General features: G+C 44.3%; 1 protein-coding gene across 1 annotated transcript; it reads right to left on the reverse strand.

Annotated features, from left to right (window-relative positions):
* Window positions 1-475: 475 nt before the first annotated feature.
* On the reverse strand, window positions 476-19,151 carry LOC139665672 (trichohyalin). Its single transcript, XM_071544765.1, has 17 exons — window positions 19,137-19,151; window positions 18,252-18,448; window positions 17,304-17,407; window positions 16,894-16,958; window positions 15,973-16,237; window positions 13,688-13,881; window positions 12,923-13,048; window positions 12,563-12,691; window positions 10,475-10,597; window positions 9,210-9,345; window positions 7,119-8,665; window positions 5,608-6,585; window positions 4,865-5,259; window positions 4,461-4,560; window positions 3,615-4,206; window positions 2,913-3,044; window positions 476-2,178 (listed from the first exon to the last, which is right to left on the reverse strand). The coding sequence occupies exons 1-16, from the start codon at window positions 19,149-19,151 to the stop codon at window positions 2,926-2,928; spliced, it is 5,085 nt and encodes a 1,694-aa protein (XP_071400866.1). The 3' UTR covers window positions 476-2,178; window positions 2,913-2,925.
* Between the last annotated feature and the right edge of the window lie 2,166 nt (window positions 19,152-21,317).

Consider the following 21,317-nt stretch of genomic DNA (forward strand, 5'->3'; position numbering starts at 1 on the left):
TTCAGTTAGAGTTATGGTCCGCGCAATTTTTCTCTCTGTAGGAGAAAGTAAAGTGCAACGTGAAAAATAGCAGACACTTAAGCTGGAGCTCCTTTTAGTCGTCCATCGACTCCTCCACTCCCTCCGAGCTCGCGGCATCTTCTCAAAAATATGTCTTCTGACCAAGAGGCGAGGGGAGAGGACACTGCTAATTTGCGGAAATGCTTTTGTGATTTAACCAAGATATTCCACTTACACTGAAGCTATCTTCATTGAAGCATGGCACTCATTTAGGCTTAATTGTATGCCAGAGGTTGAGCAGCCTGGCACAGTGGACAGAGACGTAAGACTCCGTGAAGAAAAGAACAAACCTAACATCTCTGCATGAGATCGAAAGCCACCTCTACTAGCCACCTCACAAAGGAAAAGACAACAGTTCATTTGAAAGCAAGCCTTTTTATTCTACCTGCAAACACAAAACGACAACAGAGATACATTCACATAAAAGTGTCCTAAAGAGGGCAAGAGATTCACAGTGCTTCTGCGCCTCGCTGCCAAAAGACTACAGATCCCAGAGATATGAAGGCAGTTGAAGAGGAGGGGATGTTCGGGGGAGGGGGGGGTGTCAACATGGCAAATGAATGGCGATGACACTGAGTCAGGTCAGTAACAGTCCACTGTGTTCTGACTGAGTCAAATAAGCAGGCCAGGAGAGACCAACTTGACCTCTACATAAAATGTGAGAAATTAAAATCACTCCACTCATTTAACAAGCGTAAGTGAGTCTTTAACCTTCAACTTAAATCATTTCAAAGATGCAGCTCTGTTCCAATAATGTGGCAGTGCATGAAAGAAAATGCTGAAGATGTAAATTTTGCAGAAAGATAGGACAACAAGGCTTTAACTAACTAGTCAAATCTTGTAGTACCATGCAAAGTGGTCAGATACTTGGCTGCAACATTCTCTGTTATAGGACAATATGGTTCTGAACAAAAAAAAACATACTGTACATCTACAAAACTCATCTACAAAATCTACACTGTACATATAGGCTACTGTTGTTTATGGCAACAAAAAAATATATCAAAAACAGCTATATCAATCAAATATATTATATCTGATCAAGTCTAGGAAAACAACTCAAACTACCTCTCTACTCTATTGGTAAAATACAGCTTCACACGTTTTGTTTTCGGCAAATTCAGAGCAAAGCTAGGTACGAGTGCTCGTTAGTGTAGGAGACTGACAGAAAAGCAAAGCAGGAGAGGGAGGAGAGGATAGAGAGAGAGAAAGGGAGAGAGAGGGAGAGAGAACGCAGTGTGCATCACCATACATGGAGCGGAAACCGATGCAGGTTCGATTGAGTCACAGACACGTGCTCGCCCTCTCCCTTTCTCCCACACACACACATACACAAACAGTAACATCGAGATGACGACACGCATGTTCGCATACGCAGTCATGCTCAAACTTTCACTCACACACACACACACACACACACATCATACTTTCACTAAATTATTGTAAACGTGAACACCTGCCCTCCACTAAAACACATTCAAGTGTCCATAAATAAGGCGTCTCAACACACAAAAAAAATCTCTTGGCCTCAACCCTTTGGAAAACATATCAAACCTATCTTGGCAAGGAGCTTGTTTAAAAAAAAAAAAAAAAAAAAAAAAAACATAAACTAGGCACTGTGTTTCATTCAAAGCATACTGAGTCCAGACCCATAGGTTAATTGAGGCATATAGGAGCTACTGAAAGCTAAACAGTCCCTTTGGAAAAGTGGTTGTTAACTTAGAGAAACATCAACAAACATCTGTAAATCACTACCTCCCTCCTTAAATATACATGTGGGTGTAAAGTAACTGCATTACGGTGGACAGCCAAGTCTCCCCACAGCTATTAGTGTGTAAACTAACGCCTATAAGGTCATTTAGATCCACAATGGAGGTATTTTATATGCAGACAAAACTAGGTTATTCAGGCTATGCAGGCCCGGTTACCTGCACACACATGTACAGTGGTTCCTGGGTCACTGCAGCACTTGCAGAGGTGTGGAGGGCTAAATGTTGCTGGTGACTGGAGCGTCCCTTTAATGTTGCTGGTGACTGGAGCGTCCCTTTAATGTAGGTGCTGTCGTCCATCAGTGAGGTTTCTAATCAGGGCTGCAGCGATCGGTTTCTTCTTCTGGTTCTGTAGACAAGCAGCACGCACAAAATACCGATCTTAATGATTCATTTAGTGTCATATTGAGTCTTAAAATTTTTTAAAAATCAAATCTTCCAATGGAGAGACATAATTTCACTTGTCATAATTTTCACATGACAATATAATTTAAGCAAATATAATTTAAAGCAAATATCATTTAATTTGAGAAATAAGGTGATTTGCTTTGGAATCAAGTGGAATTGTCTCAGCTGCTTGTTTTGAGAAAAATAAGACTTTAATACTAGATTAAAATGACTTGTAAAGATGGATTTTTTGAAGCAGGAGGATGGGACTACACATGACAAGCTATGAAGCACAATCTGTGAAGAGAGATGTAATTCATCTCTGATGATTGAAACTGAATTTAAGAGCTATATTCAAGGCCTTTTAAGACCTTAAGTCTGAATAAAACAATTAGTAACATGGTAAGACTTCAGGACCTGCATACACCCTGATATTCAAACATAAAATGTATACATCTGAAAAAGGGTCTTACTTTCAGAAATTAAACTAACTAATTTATATCTATGTGTCTCTGACATGTTACAATGGTTTTTGAATGGGATCTCTTAGTTCTTGGGTCACAAAACTAAAAAGTGCCGCTATGCTGTCACCTACTGCCACAAAATAAAAATAAAAAAACAAAAGAAACAGGAAAGAAACAAGGATTGTTTTCCCCAGGTTAATGGCAGTAATCAATGATAGTCTATGCTGGTTACCTGTAGCAATGTACTAATCCGTCTCTTCCCTCTGGCCCGGGTCGTTCTGAGGGAGGGGTACAGCAGCCGTCCCTAACAGACCCCTCCTCACTATGTACGGACAGGAGGGACCGCTGGGGATGTCAGCGAAACCTGCAGGAGGGGAAGAGGAGGAGGGAGAGAGGAAAGACAGAGGAACAGATAGGTAAGGATTAGAGGGAAGCAGGGGAAGGATAGAGTGTGAAAGCAGATGCAGAAAGAGATCAGGAAAGGAAGCACTGAGGGGAAAAAAAACAACTACTGTTTTGTGTGCTTTAAAGGGTTATGACTAGGGTTTATATTTCCTATTAACAGACATTGCACCCATAAACTCTATTAAATGACACACAGTCCACTTCCATACCAACATTAGCGCAGGAGATAAACTTTGAAGTCGTTTTTCACAGGTTCATGCAGTATTTGCTCTTTGGCTTTGTATGGTAGAACAGAATGAGAGAGTAAAGAAGCCGACAGAGGCTTTTTGCTTCACACAATTAAAGTTCTCCCATGAAAACAGCCTATAAGATGCTTCTTTTTACTGTAAATGTGAAAAACCACCAAAGAGAAAAGGCCATGTGTCCGAATTTTTAAGCAAATTTGCACATTCACAACTGCGCTGAATCAAGTCTGACTGTTCAGAGGGTCAAATTTCCTTCCAAAAGCAGCAACTTCCATTAAAGTCACCTTTCATGACGACCTCCGGCAGGCCGTAGGGTTCGTACTCGGTGTCGTCGAAGGCGGCTGACAGCTGGCTCCGGTTGCGGCGGATTCGCTCGGCCAGACGGGCCGGGTCGGCCGGGATGGGGAAGGAACCGGAAAACAGCATCTTGTCTCCAATCTCTGCTGCCTCAGGTAATGAGACAGGAGAGACAGGGGGAGAGTCCACTAATTCTTCATCGTCCTCCTCCTCCTCTTCCTCGGTCTGTGTGTAGGCATGGTGGAGTTCAGATGCTGTGGACGCACTGGAAGGATTCAGACTTTCTTCTGTTTGAGTGCTGGCGCTCCTGGTCTTTCCCCAATCCTCTGAAGAATCGCTGCTTCTGTTTATGTCATCGGTCGCTTTGGCGTTTGGTTTGGCCTCTTGATCTTCCTTGTGGGACTCTGTTGCTTTGGTCTGCGGCCCTGAGACTTTGTGGGGATCTTTGGTGACGTGTTGCTGACTTGTTTCATCAGAAGACATTTGGATAAATTCAGCCTCCCTCTTTTCTTTGTGCTGTGCTGGATTCATCTTTGTGCATTTTGAGTGGTTGCTCTCCAGGTTTTCTTTTTCAGACTCCTGATTGAAAATAAAGACATTCATTAAAGGCCAAATCTATAATCCAATATGTAAACAACAATGTGGGCCCATGACTGAAAGTCAACCTGAAGCATTTTTTTCCATTCTGAAACTGACTGAGAGTGTTGACAGCTCTGTGGCAGCATTAACAAGCAAGTAGGAGTGTCTGTTTCCAAAGCAATTACTGGCATGTCAATAACAGAGATGCCACAGGGATCCTAAATGGAGTGATGAATAAAAAAACATAAAATCACCTCATCAACCACGGCAGTGTCCTGAATGTAATCTTGAAGTGCTGAGGTCTTTTTAGGAGGCTGGAGGTTCTTTGGTTCAGGAAGGTTGCTGTGCTGCAGTCTTGTGGTGAAACAACAATAACAAAACATTACAGTCAAAATCGCTTTGATTAACTCTAACCCAAATATAATGAATTTACAGCAGTCAGTTTGTCTTACTCCCATCAGTGTAGAGACATGTACTGATACGACAGAAACCCATACACAGTGCAGGACAAACAGTAAACAGTAGACTAATACATAATCATTCTACATACATTCAACAGGTAAATTAGAGTTTCAAATAAAAGTTATTGCCATAATCTTCAACACCCCTAGCCCTTGGTATGTGTGTGTGTGTGTGTGTGTATATGTGTGTGAGATACCTGGAGGCCAGCATGCGGCCTTGCAGTCTGTTGGAGGAGCAGGACAGGAGCAGCTCGTCTTCTCTGATCACCGTCACAGTACCCTGAGGGACACCCAGGGGCGCTGGCTCCTCGGGGCCCATCGTAGGTGCCTGAGCCTGGGCAGTCGGAGCAGGAGCCTGGGTCTGGGTCTCTGACAGGATGTGGGACGACACATCGTCAGTCTGCTGCTGGTCTGACTGGGTCTGTCTGAGAGCAGAGGTGTGGTCCTGGATCTTAGAGTGGTTCTTTGTCTGGGGGAGGTTCTGGTCAAAGGTTGGGGTGGGTTGGGAAGCCAGCCTCCATAGAGCGAGCTCCTCGGCCTGCTGCTGGTTCTCATCAGAGAGAGACTGCAGCTCAGCCTGCAGCACCACCACCTGGACAGGAGGGACAGAACAGGGTAGACTTAATGAAACAGAACTTCCTAATAATTAAAGTCACACAGGGGAATATATGCAAAATACAAGTCAATCTTTGATCTTTGTGTATACTTATACACTTACTTATTACACTTATACTATATAATTCTATGTTACATTACAATATATCATACTATATTTTGGTGTTTTCCTCATGTATAAGGAAAACATGAATCCAATTTCCCAGTGATTAACAGCAACATCTGCACTGCAAACTGCATAAAATATTCCATTTCCTTGACAGTGTGACATAGCAAAGCTACATAATTTTTTGTTTTTCTTCTACAGTGAGGTAGGTGACACTACCTGTTGCTGTAGGAAGCTGATCTGAGGCTGAGAGACTGTTCCTGACTCCTCTTCAGCCCTGGCCCCATTCTCTTCCCTTTCTAAATCTCTTCCTTCATCTTCACTGTTCTCCCCATCCTGCTGTCTCGATTGCTGTCCCTCAGTGATGATGTCACTCAGTACACTGGCGGAGCGTGCCGTCTCCTCTTCTGAGCAGGAAGTAGCTGCATTTCTTGAGTTTGTGCTTTGCTCGACTGAGTCCTCTCGGTTTTCACTGGCAGCTTGTAGTGCTAGGTCGCTGCTGTCTGAGACCGTTAGCGCCTCGACTCTTTGTTTTAGCTGCTGATTCTCCTGTTTGAGAGCGACCAGTTCTGCCGTTGAGCCATCTTCATCGTGTTCAGTAGTGTCTTGGTGCATGGTTACAGCGTGTGACATTTCCTTCGCACAAGCAGAGTCATGGTTACTCTGAGACTTCTCTGAGTCTGTAGAGGCAGAGCTACTGACCCGCAGTGCTACTGACTGTAGTGCTTCTCTGTCTGGTTTTTGTTCCCCAGAAGTCTCATGGCTGTTAGCTGGTGGTCTTTCAACATCAGATGTCACAGTCTCTGGTTCACCTGCATCTCTTAGGGTAGTAGAGGCAGCATCAGTCAGTGAGTTTGTAGTGAGGAAGATGTTAGATGTTTTTTCATGATTTGGTGAAAGCTCTGAGATCTTCTCCGCTGGTTTCTCGTCTCGCCTTTCCCTCTCCTGCCTCCTCTCTTCTTGCTCTTCTTCCCCCATCTCTTTGGCCGTCATCTTCTCTCCCTCCTCTCTTCTTTTCTTCTCCTCCTCTCCCTCTTTCTCATCCCTGAGTGCAGCCAGCTCCTGCCTGCAGCACTGCAGTTCCTCTCCCTGGCTGAGCACGGCGCTCTCCTTCTCCTGCAGCTCGCCAAGCAGGTTTATGATGTGCTGGCTCTGCTTGTCAAAGGCCATGGTGAGCTGCTGGGTCTGACGGGTCACCTGGGGAGAAAATAAAGATCAAAGAAAAGAGGAGGAAAGGTAATCAAAGAGAAATTATAATTAGGCAATAAGCCACCAGATGCCATGCTTTACTGTGTTTTAAGAACAGCTAAAAGGTGGTGTTAAAAATGAGTTGAGTGGCTTATTATAAAACAGGGATAGAGAGGACACTCAATATGTTATGATAGATCTTTTTTGAATCAATAGTATTTACATAATAATATTCAAATATTCTTCTTCCACCAGGCAATATAATTCTTAAACACTAGCTAAATATTATGGTTACTACGTGACACATAAGCAGCAGGATGAATAGTGATGTTTGATAAGCAATAAGCTTACTATCTAAATAGTAATGTTATGTGGTCACAGGTGTGCGTTTTTCACAGGTGTGCGGGTACTTGTAGCATGTCACTCACAATCATAAGAGTTAAACACACTTTATATTGGAAAAGGTCAATTTTGATTGTATCCCAAAAATGTAACTTGAGTTGGAGAAACTACTGTAATGAACTGTATCCATTGTTATTTACCTGACTCTGCAGAGCCTCCAGCTTAGCTTGGTACTGATTAGCACGCCCAGCCTCCCTGACATTCTCCGCACGCAGTCGCTCCACCTCCTTGGCCAAGTCGGAGGGGGCAGACACCCCCTTCTGGAGGTCAGTGGGTACCTTTCTCTGGTCCGAGAGGTAAGGCACCCGTAGAGTGGTATCTTCCAGGTCAGAGGAAACCCTCCCTGCCTGGCCCTCCAGAGTGGTTTGCCCCTCATTTGACAGAGGTGAGCCTTCAAGAACTGTCTCGGTTGTCTCTTCCTGGATGAGATCTGCCGTTGCTTGGGAGACGGCCGTGTTACGCTGATTGGTGGATTGGCAAAAGAGGCGGTGCTGCTCTGGTGAGGGGAGGAGCTTGTTGTCCAGGCCGACGATGTTGGAGTTGAGCTCGTCGTCGCGGAGAGTCAGGTAAGTCAGCGGGCTGTTGGCTTCTGGGAGTTTCTTCTCTTCTAGAGAGTCTCTCTTCCCGCGACTCTTCAGCTCCTCCAGTTCGGCCTCAAGCTCCGCCAGTTTGATGCTGAGCTCCTTCTTCCCCTCTTTGCCAGTGTTTGTCATTCGCTTCTTCTCCTCTTCCTCCTTCTCCCTCTCTCTCTCGTCCCGCTCTAAAGCCAGCTGGGCCTTCACCTCCGCGAGCTGCTTCTTGAGCTGAATATTCAGCTCTATCATTTCACTCTCCCTGTCTTCTAGCGCTTTCTCTTTCCCCTCCTCCTCCCCTTTTGCCCTTCTTTCTCTTTCCTCCCTCTTCACCTGTGCCTCCAGGGCGGCCAGGGCCTTCCTCAACCTTTCTGTCTCAGTCTTCTCCCTCTCCAGCTCCGCCCTCCTCTCCCTGTCCTGCTCCTCCCTCTCCCCGGCCTGGCTGGTGCGTTTCCGGCTGAGCTGTTTCAGGCGGGTCCTGGCCTCGGCCTCAGCCCGTCGCTGGGTCTCAAGATCCTCCAGACGTTTCTGGAGCTCTTCCCTCACATCCTGTAGCTCTGAACGCAGCGCAGCGTTCTCCCTCTGGAGGTCTTCAGAGGGTGCGGGCTGCTTGGACCCAAGAGGGGGGATCTTTTCAGGGGAGAGCATCGAAGTACAGTGGTCACCATCCATAGAGGTATGAGTGAGAGTACCGTCAGTGGACTGAGAAGAGCGAGAGAGCGCTGTATCAAACGTGGATTGTGTTTCTGTCCTAGAGCTGTCACGACCCATCGCATCATCTCCCTCATTTCTACTCTTCTTCTCCTCTGCCTCACTTTTTCCCCACTCTCCTGCCCTTTGTGAGCGTTCAGAGTCCGTGGAGGGGAAGGCAGTGACGTGTTCAGAGTCGATGCCTTCTCCCGGCTCTCTGTCACAGGGGTACTTTGCAGTGATCTGTGCCCCTGTCTTCTTTCCCTCCTCCTCCCTCCCCTGCTCCCCTCGGATGGGGGCAGCGGGTCTCTTGGTGTGGGCTGGCGCTTGGGGTTGGTGAGAGGAGTAGGGTTGAGGGGTGAAGCTCTGTCCAACAGGGCAGAACTGGACAGGTGGTACAGGGGGAGGTGGGGTAGCCTTCTGGTCTGGAGTTGGAAGGAAAGAAATACAAACAAGAGAAACAAGATTTGATATTTTTCAATCTGCAGATCATACACAATAGAAAATAATAGTCTGGAAGACAGACAGTGGAGAAACAGCATCACTAGTTTTCAACTTCAACTCTGTTTTCAACTTTTAATAAACATGTTAATTATTGGGATGGGTGACTGTATTTTGACTTGTGAAGAAAGGTGTTCTCATCATTGACCAGCAGGGGGCAGCAGTGGGCTGGCAGCCTTTTGCATTGAAAGTCAATGAGCATGAAATGTACCAAGCTTGTCAGATGTCATGCACTTGTCATGCCTCTGTGTCGGCAAGTATCCTCCCTGCTGAAGTGTCCTTGAGCAACACACTGAATCCCTACCAGCTCCTGTTCCATAGCTGACCCTGACCCTGACCTCTGACCTCCCTGTGAAGGGGCAAGCCAAAAGAGAATTTCCCTATAGGGAATTCAGATGAATAATGTATCGCGTTACCATTAGCATCATTACCCATCCAATTACCGACTGCCCACAGCTCTCTCCTCACCCTGCAGTTCTTTGAGGAGGTGCAGGGCGTCGGCCCGCTCCTCCGCCAGTCTCCTCCCATCCTCCTCCAGAGCTCGCTCTTTCTTCCTGCTCTGCTCCAGGCTCGCTGTCACACCCTCCACCTCACGCAGCGCTTCCTAATGCATGGGTAAAAAAAACATATTGACATGAATCAAGTGTACTGAACTGAATTAAATTAAACTCAACTGAACATGTCTAGACTCCCCTACAAGGATTGAATTAGATCACTTGGAGTACTGCTCTGGGAGTGATGATCAGCTCTCAATTGAACCTTTATTATCAAAATAGAATGCTGATTTTGTACCTTTACAGCCTCTACTCTGTCATAATTACAGGCATGCAACCAACAAAATCTTTAACTTCATAAACTAAGTTTAAAGCTTAGCCATTGCTGACTGCATAGGCATCCCTAAGTAGACAGTATAATACTGCCAAGTCTCATTTTAAGATTCATATCAGGACTTGATGCTGCAGCTTTTTGTACTTTTGCTAGCTGGCATTATCCCACTTGCTGGTGAGCCTAACAGCCATAAACACAATGTCACTGTGGTAACAAATTGGTTAACACTGTCACAGACAAATGCAACATTGTTGCAGATGTGACAAGAAGGTATTCATGTACTGAACTACCACTGACATGTTATTGTTCCTCTACAGTGTTACTGTATCAGGCTCTGTCACTGGTATGTATGACATTAGCTATGCATAAAAAAGCATCTCTCTAACTCTGAGACAGGAAAGGATACAAGCTATTCTTGTCTGCAGGTTACAGTGGCAACTAAACCTCAAAATTCACCAGCCACATTCAATATTTTACAGTCAAATATTTTTTTTTTCTGAGTAGAATAGGATTAGAATAAGTTTGTTACCTGCCAAAGTGGCTGGTAGGGTAGACGACAGACACAGTCAAAGCATTTGGTGGCTGGTGCTAATTTCCTACTCTGCTCTGTGAAATCCTCTCCAGTGCTACATAGAGGTACCATGTACTAAAACAGCTGCACTATCCATGAAGCTGCCACTTTCTCATTATCATAAAGCAATGCTAGACTGACATATGGCAGATTTAGACACTGTTTAAAAATTAATTGCGTTCTGTATGTGTCCACTACTTAGGTAATGAATAATTGATGCATCTAGACCCCGACTCACTACACTAAGGACTTAGGACCATCACTCGCCTGTGTGTGTGTGTGTGTGTGTGTGTGTGTGTGTGTGTGTGTGCATGTGCGTGTGCGTGTGCGTTACCGTTAGTTTGGCTTGTGTCTGTGCATCTTTCCTCTGGCTCTCCTGCAGCTGTCCCTCTGTCCACTTCAGTTTCTCTTTCAGAGTCTCCACCTCTCTGTCCAACGCCTGCTTCTGAAGAGACACCTGACAGAGAAACGGAGAGAGTTAACATTCAGTGTGAGCCAGGAGAGAGGGAAACCACAGACATAAGAAGACAAGGAGGATGGGAAGGCAAGGGTGTTGAGAGGAAAAGGTGAAGAGTAGTGTTTAAAGAGAATAAAGTAGAAGCCATAAAAACTGAATGGCCGTTTGTATAAGGATAGGAGTCAGGAAAAACTAAAAGGAAAGGACCATGGAAGAAGGGGAAGAGATAAATAGCTAACATAAGCTATGTCTAATGTATTCTCTACAGCTCTGGGGAAACTCATTAGCTTTAACTCAAACTTAACAGGCTAATAGGCTTCACATATAAAATTAGACACATCACCTCAAGCCATAGTACACATGAATCACAACTACATGCCAATCAAATAACCGGATCATTTTGACTTGCGAAATCTACAGCATGTAGACTAAATTAAAGACACGTCTGAGGTTATTATGCAATTATTATGATCAAAGATATTTGATTTTGCAGCAGTCTCCTGGAAATTGCCAGACCAATTTTATGTTTTTTCATTTAGTTTTCTGACGAGTGTGAGGACTGTTGAAAACTTCCAGTCAAAGCATGACACTGTAATGACCTGCTTACTGACAAATGCTTTGATTACACTGTTAATGCATTAAAATTGCCAGAATCTGTAAAAATCTTAGTTTTTTTATATTGTAACATTTGATATTTTATCTAGAAAAATTAACTTAACAATTTTGTGATGTATATATAAAATATTGCATGCCATTGGTACAGTATATTTTGAAAATAAAAATCTCCAAATTGCACAACTCAAACTATGAAAGACAGAAGGAAGTGGTGGTGAAGTGGTGAAGTGGCCACTTGAATCACATGAAATGGGAACAATTGAATGTCATTCTGATTGTGTAAGTACGTGATTTGATTCAATACAAACTATGCCTCTATTGTTTGTGTGTGTGTGTGTGTGTGTGTGTGTGTGTGTGTGTGTGTGTGTGTGTGTGTGTGCGGTCTGTAGCCTTATCAGATCAATCAAGATAACGTCTGTGTGGTTTCCAGAGAGCTTACAGTGAGGTTTTTAGAGACAGGTTTTTGTGTGTAGGCTGAATACCCATTGTTAAGAACTTAAGCACCATGAATAACGGCTTGTCTAACAGCGTAGGAATGAAAGTTATTTGAGTCGGTAGGTGTCGAGAAGCTCACCTTTGAACTCTGTATTATTATTTTTATGCTGATACAAAATTCCTTCACGCATTTGCACAAAAAAAAACTGTCCTCATGCAATGCCCAAACACACACACACCTTCCCTCCATCTCCGCCCCCATCCCGCAGTCATGCCTTCATGCCTCCCTTAATGAGAATGCAGACTATTCCTCTCTCACACACACACACGAGTTACAAGTTATGAGTTTTGTTTCACGCTCCCATAGTCAAAGCATTCTGCATCGTCAAACACAGTCACAGGGTTATTACCTTCGCCGCTCAACCCTTCCACTGGGGAGAAACCGAGAGGAGGAGGAGGAAGAGGAGAGAATGGGTTGGGAGAGAAAAAAGAAAAAGAAAAAAGAAACAGAGCAAGAGAGTGAAACGGAGAGTGAGAAAAACAACGAGCAAGGGCAAGAAGCAAGCGTGGGAGAAGAAGTGACATTAGTTTATTGACCTTTGGAACAAATACTACAAGTCCCTTAGGATTGAGAGAGGGAGAGAAGAGAGAGAAAGAAGGACAGGCAGGAAATAGCTGGGAAAACAGACAAGACATGTGAACTCAAGAGATAAACCACATGTGTTTCATTAAGGTCCACAGTTTCCAGTGTGGATAAATTATATGAGTGTATGAGTGTGTATGGAAGTTAGAGAGCTTGTGCAGCACCTTCTATATGTGTAAGGTGGGTGTGTTTGGTATGCGTGTGATTGTGTGTGTGTATATGTACAGAGAAAGACTGTGTGTGTGTGAGAGAGTGTGTATGTGTGTGTGTACCTTGTCAGTCTGGGCCTGCAGGGCGTTGTGGAGCGTCCTGGCCTGTTGGAGCTCCTGGTTGAGTTTATTCACTTCCTGCTGATGCTGCTTCTCCAGGCACTGTCTCTCCTTCTGCAGCTCCAACAAGTCCTGGCGCACAACACACACACACACAAAAATTAAAGCCACCAAGTTCAATTTGAAAAGTGTGGTACATTTATTTTACCTAAGGAGAGAATGGAAAAAATAAAAACTCTCACTCTCATTCAAAAGTGAGATGAAATCACTCTTTCTCCCTCTCTCTGTTGTTGTTTCTCACCCTCTCCCTTCATCCATCCATCCATCCATCCATCCATCTCTCTCTCTCTCTCTCTCTCTCACCCTCTGATGCAGTTTCTCCAGCTCCTTGGTGCGTTGTTGGTGTTGCAGTCGGCTGCTCTCGGTGTTCTGCCTCTGACACTTCAGCTCCTCCTGCAGCTGCCTCAGCCTCTGCTCAGCTCCTGATGCCTGGCGCACACACACACAAAATATCCTCTTCATTGACAGCAAGATGTCTATGTGTGTCTATATCTTCATTGCCACCGTGGGCTTGGAGTGTGTATGCCTGTGAAGGGTGGGTGTGTATGTGTATTGCAGTCAGTCACAAGTAAAATATTTGCTTTTTTATGTGTTTTACCCTCTAATCTTTTTATCTTATGATGCGTTCTTGTTTTAATTTATTTTACAAGCATGATGCTTTTGATTGATATGTTTTTCTTTTATTTGATTCACAAAGGTGCTACTTGTAGCATTTTAACATCAATAAATCATTACCACATTAATTTTGAGACATGAGTATAGTTACTGTAAACAAATGCGACCATCAGTATGAAGACTGGCAGCCTCTACCAGCCTCTATGCTGCATTTTACATTGTGTGCCACTGGGTTATATTTGGTGGGAAATCTGTTATATTGCTTTACGGCACAAAACAGGAAGAGGGCACAAACTGAGCTAAAGCTTTCAATTTCTGGCAGTGGCAGATAGTGGAAGGAGTGAAAGGCATTTTATTATTGCATACTTGAGTTTGTGTGTGTGTGTGTGTGTGTGTGTGTGTGTGTGTGTGTGTGTGTGTGTGTGTGTGTGTGTGTGTGTGTGTGTGTATTACCCGTTCGCTCTCCTGGGCCATGCGTGTGTGTGCCAGGCCCAGCTGGTCGCGGGCTCTCTGCAGGTTGAGCTCCCTGGAGGCCAGCTCCTTGCTGCTCTGCACCAGCTCCTCATGACTCGCCTTCAGCCTCTGGGCCTCCGCATGCAGCTCCCCCTCCAGAGCACACACACGACTCTGCAGCTCCGACACACACACTGGTGGACGGACCAGACACGCAGAGTTGTTAAAGACAGTCCACAAATCAGTATCAGGGTATCTGCAGGCCTCAGAAAGCCACATTTAAGACTTTAAGGCCTTTTAATTCTACCTGGAGGTGAATTTAAGACACATTTAAAAACCAATATGAAGAATTAAAGCTGGCAAAACCAGCCTGTTTCAAACTGAACAGTTCTGAATATATCAATGGGCAGTATAAGAAAAAGGACAACAAGAAATGAATTGTTAAGGAACATTAAGTCCAATTGTGTTTAGTAAAGCAGATATGATGGGAAAATGTTTTGCATATTGTACTAACCTTATTCTGTATTAAGTTAAGAGTAGACATACAGCACAAACAGACCTGTCACTGTATGATGAAAAACTAAGACTTCTAATACCTGTATTTAAGACATGTTAATACATTTAAGGCCTTAAATTAAGATGATTTATTTGAAGACTTTCAGAAACTGTTGATACCATGTTATTGTAAAGGGAGCAGCTCCAGGTTTGGTCTCTATTACTATTCTGGGATTTGGCTTTGGGAGAAAAGATTGATTCATATTCACAGATATAGACTGATTTGTCAAAGGCAAAATCAGAGCAAGAAAAACATTTGAATCCTATTACAGGGTGGATTTCTGCTTTAAATGGGTGAAAGGTGGTTGAGTGGGTGGAGGCTGACAACGGAAAAAGAGGGGAGAGGCAACACTGGGGAAAAACACACATAATTAAAACTAAAAAAATAAAAAAAAATAAACAAAAATGATTACCAAGGATAACTTCATTTCACACACGACCACCACAACACAACAGCAGCAGACAGCTGGGGTCTGACAAATGGGGTCAATCCATACAGGCTGGCTGACTGATGAGCTGCATGATAAGATACTCTTTCACAAGGCCTGTGGATTTCAGGCTGTTCATTTCCTAAGCCAGTGTTGACATCAACTCTCCCACTTCACACTCTAATATTTTAGCACAGTACATAGTAAATCAATGTGTTTTTTATGTTCCTTTTATTTTACAGCTGTTTAACTTTTGAAGTAAAGAGCTATACAAAATAGCTATTATCATTGTCACCATCAGGCCATAAAGAAACAATGAAAATGTATCAGAATAAAATGTGTTACTTCTGAATGTTTTTGGGACATCTGTTGTATGTTTATGGTTGACTCTGACTGATATACTGGTATGTTGATGCACTAACACAGTTTCCCAACAGTCTTGCAGTCAAAGAAATAAAAACCCTGTCACACACACACACACACACACACACACACACACACACACACACACACACACACACACACACACACACACACACACACACACACACACACACACACACACACACACACACACACACACACACACACACACACACACACACACACACACACACACACACACACACACTCCAGCCAGCCGAAAAGCACACCTAAAGTAAACACTGCAGCTCCCCTCCCCCTCCGCTCCCCAGCAGCTAAAGGAAGCCTTTATTGGTTCACATTGCTCTGTCCCCTTCCTGCTCTGAACAAACACACACACAAAAACACACATGCTGGGGTGGGGGTTGTTATATCACACCTATAATGTATACTAGGAGTCACTCAACAACATCTAGCTAGCCTGAATGTAGGCAGAGGAGTCTGTGGATGAGCCAGTGGCTTCTAGGCAACCTGTTATGTAACAAGTGTTGTTTAAGGTTAAGCTGAGTACAGGAGATTTAGGATGAATCTGCACTGTTTGCTTTACACTGACTGAGCTGTGGTAGCCCCCCACAGCTGAAACCTGCATCCGTGGCTGGAAAAATATAATTTGTTTTGTAAATTCATCATCTGGCTTTGTTGCTCAGCCTAAAATCACTGCCATTACAGTATAACTATCCATATATCATGATATAAATATGCAAATAAGAGCCAGTTATCCCCAAACACTGTCAAAGATTTTACAAAGATCACAAACTAAAAGCTAAAGTAATGACATAAGTGCTGAGCTGCGTGTGTGTGTTTATCTTTACAAACACCAAATGGGCAACAATCAGTCAAACTATGTTGCCACGATGACACCTTGCCACCCTCACTCACTGTCTGTCTCTCTCCTGGGGTCCTCCACCTTCCCACAATCCCCCCGTTCCGACTGGCCTCGACTGATGACATCAGTGCAGGGCGGCGGGGGAGAGGGAGGGGGCCGTACCCTGCCCGCTGGCCTCGAGTCATCCCGTTCCCACGGAAACGCTGCCAAGGGAGTGGAGAAGACGTCCGATTGGTCGGACGGGTGGCGGTGGGGTGTGCTCTTGTGCTGTTGTCGTGGCAACGAGGCAGCGGGCACATCTGAGAACTGGAGCTGCTGCTGAAGGGGAGAGGAGAGAAAACATGAGACAGAGGGCGTTTGCCTAAACAGGATGTCAAGCTAGGAGAAACACTCTAGCAGGATTTAATAGCAACAATACTCAAATGCAACTCATTCACATTAACTTTAACAAAGCATTTTATAAAGTGCCTCTCATAAAAAGAGTCGTTGTTGTATTCATGACACATCGTAACTAACAAGTACAGATTTTCTTGTATTCTTTCTGAATACAAGAGGAGGATTGTGGGAGTTGTGAGAAATTTTGCAGCTCAGGTGTGAAGAGTTCCATTTTTACATAATACAAACTTCTTCCTTTCTTAAAATTAGATACTGCTCACTGAACAACAGACTGGATTTGTAGAAAAGGATTTTCTCAAGTGCTATACACCATGATGAAGTTTAATGGTGTACAAGTATAGATGAGTCAAGTGTTGCACCCTGACTGACTGACCTGAAGCTGCCTTTTGTTGACCATGGTGCCATGACAACAGCACCATGGTAAAAAAATAAAATATGTCTGGTTTCACTGACAAGAACTGAGCCAAATCCCACAACTTGAAATCTAGAGCTTTCGCCTGAAAAACCACACTGGCCTTGGACTAGACATAACCCAGTTTTGTGAGACCAACCCAGTGTTGGCACATGCTGGTACTCACTCGGATGTGCAGCGCCCGGCTGTCCCCTTCTCCTCTGTGCCCCGGCCTCTCCTCCTTTCTGCCCCCTACAGGACAACAACACAACATTACGGATGGGCTCCGTACAAAACCAAGGTCCAACGCCTGACAGGAACAACAGCAGTGAAGAACCCAAGTGGTTTACTGAGTCTAATGACAAGACAGGAATGAGACAATACTGCAGTCCCCACAGAGCAGAGAGAGAGGGGGAGGGGGGGGGGGGGGGGCTGGGGGGGAGCCATGGGAATTAATTTATGACCTCGCTGCTTATTTTGGAGTCCTGTGGTTTTTCCACACTATACTATCTATTAATGACAGGACAGGGAAGAGACAGTCCTCTAGTCTTCAGGGAGCAAAGACAGAGAGAGAGCCATAAAGTTATAGGACAGTACCATTGTGTTCCCAGGGCGAGGCTATATTCCAGCAGGGGGTGGAGAACAGGCTGGAGTCTCCCGACCTGCTGCTATTCTGCAGCTTCTCCAGCTCGGCCTCCAGCCTGGGAGAGAGGGATGGAGGGAGAAACAGAGGGAGGTGGGGGCACAAGGAAACAGAGAAGAGAGGAGGGTTAGGAAGAACAAGGAGAGACGTGATGTAAGGTCCAACAGAACAGATGAAGGCTTTATCTGCTGATATGGCATCAAATTATCTTAAGTGATCCAATTTACCCAAAGGGATCATTAAGTTTCATCTAATATAAAATTAAACAAAACCCAGATCTAGGAAAAACCAGAGGGTACAAACAACAAAAGATAATGGGCCATTTTCATTGGTGTCATATAATCATCATACTGGGCCAAGTAGCTTAAGAGTAACAGATACCAAACTGGCCCTGGAGCATACAAACATCATTTCACTGTCTCAAAATTACATTACAGATCCAGTAATGTCTGTTTTCCAGATCTGTTCCTTTTACTGAACAGTGTAATCTAGTGTGCGCTTCACTGGACAAAAGTGATTCAGATACAATCCATTTTCCTCCATTAAAGAGATCAAATAGCTTTATACATGTGGAAAAAATGGCAGAAAATCTATTCACTATACTTTGATTTCTGTTATTACTTTTAGAATTATTTTTTTTTAGCATTGTGAACATTGAAGCATTGTGTGTATTTCACTGTGTCAAATTTAGCTTTAATACCAGTGGAAGACAAGGCCAAGGTCAAGACTTTTGTTGTCCTTAATGGTAAATTTAGCTTGCAGCAAGGCATGCAACCCTATTCATAATCCCATTAAAACAAAATGAAGCAACTTACAAGACAGATTGAAATGGAGCAACGGATAGAGCAGTAACTTGTCCCGACTAAAAAAGAAAAAACCCTTTCATTTTCCTCGGCGCTGACCTTTTGACCTCCTGGGTGAGGTTGTGGGTGAGGGTGCGAGCGGAGTCCAGCTGGCCCTCCAGAGAGCAGACCTGGGCCTGCTTGGTCTGAAGGTCCTGGGACAGACGCTCCTTGGCGGACGCCCCGGCCTTCGCCTCCTCCCGGGCACCCTGGAGCTCCCTATGAACCACCTGGAGCTCCCCACGTACCTCCTGATACTGGAAGAGATGACAGGAGAGGAGGAGGGGACAGAGGAAAAAAAGGAGGAGAGGAGAAGAGAGGAGAAATCAAAAACACAAGACATGATTATAGGAGGAAAAGGTGCAGAATTCCATTTTAGTATTAAAGAAATTGAAGACACTCCTCAAATCCTGTCAGAGGTTGTTGACGAAGCCAGTGCATGGCAGAATTGGGCAGGTTATCAAATATTTAGAAAATGTAATATCCTTGACAAAATGTTGCAATAAGAATGTTGACAGTCTTGTCAGAGACATACCAAACTAAATGATGTTTGCCATTTTCAATTGTGACTCAAACACCAAAAAGGCTAATGCTGAAAACATACTAGCTCAGAACAGTTTGTGGCTATATACCTGTAAAATGCCAAAAAAACAACAACTAGGCCTAATTGTAGGACACACAATACACGTTGGTGTTGTATTGAGATTGTGTTGGTAGTTTTGTGTATTTCTAAAGCAGACTATGTTGCTGGTACTATGCCCTATAACCTTACAAACACAACCAAACTTCAAATTTACCAAGCCTAAAATGAATTGAGCTTAGCCAATACTAAATATGCCTATTGCAAATAGGCTGTACAGTTAGACACCAGTCAGAATGTAGGTCCTCCATCTAACCTTGAAACAGAATAACAGCATGACAATGTTAGGAAAAGGACCAAGTTACCTGGCCAATATGCATCAAACAACATCCCCCATCCCTGTGTAAAACCCATCACACTGATGACGTCAACACCTCAGTCTCTCTCAATGCCAGGAAAATATATACCAATGAATATACCAATGATGTATTTTTGCTAATATTTGTGATTCTTATTATTTTCGCAGGGAGCAGCATCATATAACTAAACAATAGTTGAACAATTCTGTCACTAAGGGACACACTTAAAATCAACTGGTAATAAACCAGCATGGCTGTCTGTACCTTAACAGTCTGTTTGTCGAGGGCAGCCTGGCTGTTGTCTAGCTGCAGCTGTCTCTGCCTGCTCTCTCTGGACAGTCTCTCCTGCTGGACCTGCAGCTCCTTCACCTTCTGCAGGACCCGTCCAGACAGCCCCACCGTCCAGTCCTCCTCCGCCCAGCTCATCTCTCTCTGCCTGGGCCACTACAACCTTTTACCTCTGGTTTTTCAGCTTGTCAGCTCTACCAGCCACTTTGGTGGGTAAGCAAAACCACTCCTTTCTATTGTAAAAGGCAATTTGGTGTCCGAAATCGTTGGAGTGGCTGATGAAATTTGGCATCCACAAGACAATGCGGCAACTGGCCTGCCCTATTCCTGGCCAACAGATTCAGGGACAGCTACTGGAGCCATGGGAGCCAGCAGCTGGAGTGAAGCAGCAAGCACCACAGCAGTAAACAGACTCTGCAATAGAGAAGAAGTACAAGGCTGTTAAGTAAGGTGCATGTAGGTGTGTGTGAACGTGTCTGGTGTGTTGTGACAGAGAATGGAATCCGTGCTGCATCAATCTAAGCATGTTTCAATCAGCTGTGTGTCCTGACTTTGAATATGTTAGGTTACTAAGGTTTTGATCCCCCAAGGAGATGCTGGTAGTCAGCGCTGTGCTGCTGTGACTCAATGTTTTCCAACCAGATCGCATGCCAGTTTCCGAGAGCACTTCAAGTTGAAAATAGCAAAACCACACACACACACACACACACAAGCCTCTGTAGAAGTGACATGCTCAGAGTACATCCCATGTTTGATAATTGTTTCTAAAGACCTATAAACAGTATTAACAGCATTTGCTAGCATTATGTGTATATGGGCATGTGCAACCAAATTCGCGCACACGCGCCCACACACACACACACACACACACACACATACACACACACACACATACACACACACACAGGCGGAATGAAGAAAAGCCTGATTGAAAATCATGGCCTGACCAAACCTGTGAAGGTTAATTCTGAGTCAAGTTTCGACATGCACCCTAGCCCCAAGGCTATAACAGCAATAACTCCAATCTGATCTTCTACAGATGTACTGGATTGTTTCCTTCATTGCTTGCAGGTCACTGTGTTTACATTGATCTAAGGACAGGAACGGCAGAAATGCTGTGGAGGTGACAGGTGGTTCAGTGTGACAAGCACCTCACATGACAACAAAGACTACAAAATAACAATGCTATTGTAGGAGAACTGTTTCAGCGTGTGTTTGTTTGTGTGATTACAATAGGAAAACATAAACCTTGAGTTAGTGAAAACAAGAAGCTGGTAAACATGTAGCATGTTAAGCCTCCTAAAAGAGGCAGCCAAAAGACACCCAGATGTTCATGAAATAAAAGTAACTTAAACCTGCGCTAACAGGATCGAGCAGGCAGATTTGTAGAAGTTGGACCCTGGCCTGTGCTGTGGCACTGTCTGATCACGAGGTTCAGATGGAACAAGAGTGTAAGTGAACAAGTGAACAAGTGAAGTGACAACTTCAAAATAAAGAAATAGGACAGTTAAGTATCAGTCTAACGTCAGGCGTTAATTTAAATTACAGTGTCAGCGAGTTGGTAACGAGATTACTTTCTCACTCTGAATGAAAGACAGACGTTTGTATCGCTTGTTGGTGTTTAGTCAGTCAGCAGTCAGTGGGAGAGTGACACAAACCTAACGTTAGCTGCCATGCTAGAGGCTAACCCACAGTACTTACCACTCACTTTACAGCTGGTTAAAAAGGCGGCAGGGCTCCCAGACAGCTTACATCGTGAAGTGGCGGGCTGTGGTACTGTTATTAAACAGGTGGCGGAATTACCGCCTCTGGCCTTTTTGCTATGTAACGAGCGGATAATTACTTCTGATGAAGCCACGGCTAACGTCTATCTGACAGTTTTCATATCTGCAACAAGAT

This window comes from Centroberyx affinis, unplaced genomic scaffold (genome assembly GCF_046629955.1).
Source record: "Centroberyx affinis isolate AG114_WGS23_722 - 3 ecotype Tasmania unplaced genomic scaffold, CSIRO-AGI_Caff_v1 ptg004649l_1, whole genome shotgun sequence".
In the NCBI taxonomy this organism is placed as follows: Eukaryota; Metazoa; Chordata; class Actinopteri; order Beryciformes; family Berycidae; genus Centroberyx; species Centroberyx affinis.

Coding starts and splice junctions, on each gene's coding strand:
- LOC139665672 (XM_071544765.1), bottom strand. Junction 16,238..16,893: donor GCCGGGCGCTGCACATCCGA/GTGAGTACCAGC, acceptor TCTCCCCTTCAG/CAGCAGCTCCAGTTCTCAGA. Junction 9,346..10,474: donor AGACACAAGCCAAACTAACG/GTAACGCACACG, acceptor CCCATGCATTAG/GAAGCGCTGCGTGAGGTGGA.